Below are 6,000 nucleotides of genomic sequence, written 5' to 3'. Positions count from 1 at the left end.
ATGAAACTAGTTGCATAGTCCTATCTTCCATCGAGCGCTGATTTTACAATTTTTTTTCTTTTGGTACTAGTTTGTCATTACGCTGATCACTCAGGTCCAAATTTCGACCAACTTAAACGCAGAACTAGCGATTTTGAGTTTTCAGTCGCTGATATCGAATCAGCCCACGTCGAAAGATCGCTGAATTGCTGCATAGCTTTGTAAACATGTTTACTTCGCACTTTGCAGTGTTTATGCAATGTGATCTGTGTGCATGGAGGCCGTAGGCAGTACAAGGGAGTGTGACACAATTTTACAGAAACACATCTTGATTTAATATGCAATATGGACATTAATAAGTGCAAACAACCATTTCTGCAGTAAAATGAGGGAGTACGTGAGGTATCAAGCTACTGCATCAAGGGATCCCATTTGGACGAGAGTATCAGACGACCCTCAACGCGAACAGTTGTCAGATGGTAACCGAAACCGCGAGGTACGTGGTAACAGGGGAAGCTGAATTCCGTAAATGACACCCACTAAGTCCGATAACACTGTTTAATTGCGAACAGTAAGCTGTTAAGTTTTCCATGACTATGACCAGTTAGTGCCACAGAACCGCCGTACTTGACATATTGAGGAATATTATTCGAGTATGCCTCAAGAAAAGTGCGTCATGCGTAACAACAGAGGGCAGACGTTACCAGATAACCTTGGAAACTGGAGCGAGACCATCAGTAGATACGGCTGCATGACAGGTCAGGGTGCGGGCTAGACTCAGAGAAGAGTACGAAAGGGAAGTTCAGTATATGCCATGAGCGTCTCGCGAGTGGACCACACGGATGAGGAAATAAACATTAATAATAAACTTGGTTTTGGGGTTAGTATTGCTTGCTAATTTTCATTTCGAAGCTATCGACAGCACACAGTGCTGCAGATATAAACAGTGTTCCGCAGTAATGACCCCAGTGGTGTGCCTGTAATATAATTATGTTACAGTGAATAACAAAATAATTTATCTCGTTACTGTGTGGTTTATGCATCGAATACCATCTACTAATTGAACAGTAAGATTGTCATTTTATATTAGACTGTAAAAGTTAAACTACTTCATAGTAACAAACAGTATGAAGTTTGTAAGTAAATTTAAAAGGTACATTACCAGGAGTTTGTCACTAAATTTTTGACAATGAAGTAACTTTGTTTAAGGCAGTCCTTAAAAAAACAAAAAGAAAGAGTTTACTTTGTAGTCACCAGTCATGTACATTTTTAATCTAATTGTGTAAAAAAATATAATGGCACTCAAAAAAAGAGATTGAAATAAATACTAGGAAAAAAACTTCAGCCAGCCATTTAGTGGGATAATGTATAATTCACTTATTAATACTTGTTAATATGAAATTTTCCATATGGGTATACAAAGAATTCTTCTAAATGAAGAAAATAGGTTTGCTGACATGAGGTTGTGCAGATTTTTTACAACCTGACTGGCAGACTGTAACCTGTGTTGGGTGTATTTAAAAAATTTGTTTTACACTTTATTTGCTATAGAAACTTGGTTAATGCTAGTTTATGCTAATTAGTTGTGTGGTAAGGCTTAGAGGTATACAGTTTCCGGTATTTTACATGTCATTGATTTGCTACACTTACGCTACGTCATTCACTAGGCATGTAATAATAATATGAAACATTTCGTAGAAAAATGACATTTTCTCTGTGTATATTGCCAGTTGTTGAAAGACTGAACTTCTGTGTCACTTTTCATTTTATAGTAAATTATTGTGTTAAACCAAGTAACTGCACTTTCTATCAAATTCATGATTTTGATATCCCCCAATATAAGATTTACAGGAAGGATGTTTCATCTGTATATATATATATATATATGTTTTATTTTAGATGTATTCTGACTAGTTTCAAACTGTCCCCATATTCCTCAGTGCTACATTTTAAAGAACAAACCAGAATGGTACAGAGGGAAAGCCCTTGCTAAGATCCCAAAAGGTGATCTTTGTGTGCTGTTGGTTTTCACATGCTGACGAAAAGTCTCTAAAGATGATTTTTGTGGCAGATACAGTTGACCTTTCCTTCCTTCTAAACAAACAGTAGGGTGTGCACCCATAAAGAGTACTAAGTGATCAATGTGATAATCAGTTCATACTCCGATCATTTGGTCACCTTTAAATAAATTTCATACTTTTAAGTCCATTGCAAGTAATATACTGTTGCCCCAACTAGCTTCAGTTTGATTGTCTCATTGTATTTCTTTTGTTATTAATTTCTTCAGTTTTGTTTTTATCGGAATTTAAAATATTTGACTTTCCTTCTTCATATGTTCATTTGACAGGCCTACAACACACTATTCTTGCTACCATTGCCATCATTACTCTTCCAATAGGCCTATCTGACATGTGCTCTGTCAACTACATATGGTATCATTTCTTTTATTGCACAGTATCAACTTTTACATGAAGTTGTGTATTACTTTGTTGTAACCTAATTTACTGGTTGCTTTGTGATCTGTAGCGTTGTTCTTCCCAAACTGCCACCCTCTCCTCCACCCCTCTGTGTATTAATGAATAATTTGATTGGTCTTCCTCTTTCACATAGTGTCCTGGAATCATGGTTTTCAAAGTAAATATTGCCTGCTAAAGATCCCATGTCATTTTCACTATTGACTTACCCTTCTTTCTGTTTTAGAAGTCTGATCTAGCCATTCATTCAGCCTACATATTTATATTTCTTATGGGAAATATTGAACCCACTATCTACTGTGACCCTTGGTACCATCAAAATGGTCTACATAAGCAACTTATTGAAATCCAGTAAGCCTATGTGTAACATAGCCCCATAATAGAATCAGTTATTCTCATTACACTGAATTTGTTGGGTCTGACCAACTCGGAACCAAACTGTCACCTTTTGATGTAACCCACGCCTCAGGCTGCAGATCGGTCAGGATTATAGAAGTGTCCAATTCCACCCATCTGCTTTGAAAACATGACATCATGAGAATGAGATTTTCACTCTGCCAGAGTGTGCGCTGATACGAAACTTGCTGGCAGATTAAAACTGTGTGCCGGACTGACAGTCGAACTGGGGACCTTTGCCTTTCACGGGCAAGTGCTCTATCAACTGAGCTACCCAAGCACGACTCACGCCCCGTCCTCACATCTTTACTTCTGCCAGTACCTCGTCTCCTACCTTCCAAACTTTGCAGAAGCTCTTCTGCGAATCTTGCAGAACTAGCACTCCTCAAAGAAAGGATATTGCGGAGACATGGCTTAGCCACAGCCTTGGGGATGTTTCCAGAATGAGATTTTCACTCTGCAGCGGAGTGTGCGCTGATATGAAACTTTCTGGCAGATTAAAACTGTGTGCCGGACCGAGACTCGAACTAGGAACCTTTGCCTTTCGCAGGCAAGTGCTCTACCAACTGAGCTACCCAAGCACGACTCACGCCCCGTCCTCATAGCTTTATTTCTTCCAGTACCTCGTCTCCTACCTTCCAAACTCTGCAGAAGCTCTCCTGCGAACCTTGTAGAACTAGCACTCCTGAAAGAAAGGATATTGCAGAGACATGGCTTAGCCACAGCCTTGGGGATGTTTCCAGAATGAGATTTTCACTCTGCAGCAGAGTGTGCGCTGATATGAAACTTCCTGGCAGATTAAAACTGTGTGCCAGACCGAGACTCAGACTTGGGACCTTTGCCTTTCGTGGGCAAGTGCTCTTGGAAGGTAGGAGATGAGGTACTGGCAGAAGCAAAACTGTGAGGACAGGGCGTGAGTCGTGCTTTGGTAGCTCAGTTGGTAGAGCACTTTCCCATGGAAGGCAAAGGGTTGAGTTCGAGTCTCAGTCCGGTACGCAGTTTTAATCTGCCAGGAAGTTTCATGACATCATCAGTATGGCAGAAATGGCTATTCTAAGTGTCTCCAATGTGGTGCCTGTTATGTCATTACATACACACGGCAACAAACACGAAAATACATGCAAATAACACAGTAACATCTCCCTCCAAAAATACAGTCAAACTGATGGGAAAACCATGGGAAATTGGGGGTTTGAGGGTGGGGAAAACCCAAATATAACATTTTAAAGAAAAGAAAAACTGCAATCTCAAATCACACAAAATTACGAACAAAAAAAAACTGGGTAACCCATAATTCCCAGCCTCGGGTCGACAGTTAGGGGGTCGAATGTGCCACCTGGTACAGGCCAGGCCCAGGGACGAGTGACCTTCCCAAATTGCCAATTAGTCCCTCTGTCAGATGTTTGGGAGGTGTGACCTGAGGTGTGTACAATCACCTAAGGTAGGTGCGCCCCCTTGTGAAGGGGACCCCCAGTTGGAAGGAGCATGCCATCAGAGCCACTGACAATCAGGGACAATTTTCTCGCTTTAAGCCAATCATCTTCACAATCAATGTCTATGAAACGTAAACAAATGAGGCTACTGATTCAAAGACCCTTCCAGCTGCACCACAGTTCCTCGTGGTTTCATGTACTGAAGATGTTCAGTCCTTCGCAATGGTAAATGTGTTTATTATTCAGAAAGGTGTTGATGCAATTACCAGCTGTTTGAAATCCTGCTCTCGTTTGTGTTTGTGGAATGGCACTTTTTTTTTTTTTTTTTTTTTTTGAGACTACTTCTGATTCTCAAGCACAACTTCTGCTTGCCACTATGCTTCTCCACAGCTATCCAGTTTGCGTCGAGGCCCATAGAAATCTGAATTCTTCCCAGGGTGTTATTTACACTCGGTTGCTCAACGGTCTGACTGAGGCCGAAATTCAATAATTTTTCTCTCATCTGGATGTCATTCCCATCCATCGGGTGATGAAAAAGGTAGATTCCTTCTTAGTGCCCACAGGCACTCTTTTTCTCACCTTTGATAGAGTGATGCTTTTGCCCAAGATGAAATCAGACTATGAAATTATCACTGTCCGACCATACAGTCCAAACCCAATGCACTGCTACCAGTGTCTTTGTTTCAACCACACTAGACTATCTTGTCAACACCCAGTTAAATGTGTAACCTGTGGTAGGGATGTGCGCGACGACAATTGTTCACCTCCTTCTCTCCTCTCAATCAACTGCTATGGAGGCCATGGCGCCTCGCCTCGAATTTGTCCCATGTATCTTGATGAGTAGGCTGGCTAGGAGATCCAGGTAAAGGAAAAAGTGCCTTACCCAGATGTTCACAAGTTATTGGCTAGTCACAACCCTGCATTCTACTGTCTGGCACTTATAGTTCTGTTCTTGCTACATCTCGCTCCATGAAGGACATGGCCACGCACACATGCGACCTCAAATTCAGCTCTGAGGTTGTGAAGTCCCCCAGCGTTAAGGTAGCATCGCCACCCCTCGTCCAGCTGTGCAACAAGGCATCAAAAACTCGTCTCAATGGGCAAAGCCATCAGCTACACAACTGGCAGGCTGGAAAGGACAGAAGGAGAACTCCTGTGAAGACTTCCTACATCCCTCCAGCCAACCAACACCTGAGTCTTACTCTGTTAACAAGAAAGGCTTGAAGATGTCAAACAAAGGCAAACGGTCTTCTCCTTTGCCGACTCGAAGATCCTCTTTGATGGTGTCACCATGTGATACCTTCCCCTGCCCAGCCTCTGTGTTGCCGGAGCACACCACCAACTGTTTTTCTGTGTTGGACTCCACAGAGCAACAGCACAAGAAATCCAATGCTTCTGTGGAGCTCGTGGAGCAGGATCTTCGTACCTCTATGCCCTGTAGCAGCGAGTCTTCGCAGGCTGGCACTTGGCAGCTGCCGAGGTGACATCTCTTCATTTTTTCCTCATCATGACTCTCCTCCAGTGGACAGTTCGCGGCCTTCAGGAAACAAAATTGCATCCTCAAGACCGCTTTGAACATTTGCATTTCTTCCTGGTCCATTGTGACGGTCACCATGACGTCAGCATTCCATGTCATGGTGAAGTCGTGATGCTCATACAGGATGACGTTCATAGTCAGCTCATCTCCCTGACTACCCACCTTCAAGCTGTTGCAGTTC

General features: G+C 42.2%; 1 protein-coding gene across 2 annotated transcripts in view; it reads left to right on the top strand.

The window, feature by feature from the left end:
• Positions 1-207: 207 nt before the first annotated feature.
• The window catches only part of LOC126170933 (uncharacterized), a 65,312-nt gene continuing 59,519 nt past the window's right edge, over positions 208-6,000 (top strand). Inside the window, exon 1 of one of the 2 annotated variants that reach the window (XM_049920760.1) lies at positions 208-475. In XM_049920760.1, the coding sequence (XP_049776717.1) occupies positions 365-475 (111 nt within the window). In that variant the 5' untranslated portion in view covers positions 208-364. Of the gene's footprint in view, positions 476-535; positions 860-6,000 lie in introns of those variants that run through there. The other variant, XM_049920761.1, reaches the window with a different exon arrangement.

Source organism: Schistocerca cancellata, chromosome 1 (assembly GCF_023864275.1).
Source record: "Schistocerca cancellata isolate TAMUIC-IGC-003103 chromosome 1, iqSchCanc2.1, whole genome shotgun sequence".
Classification (NCBI taxonomy): domain Eukaryota; kingdom Metazoa; phylum Arthropoda; class Insecta; order Orthoptera; family Acrididae; genus Schistocerca; species Schistocerca cancellata.
This window is presented reverse-complemented; position numbering and strand designations above follow the sequence as displayed.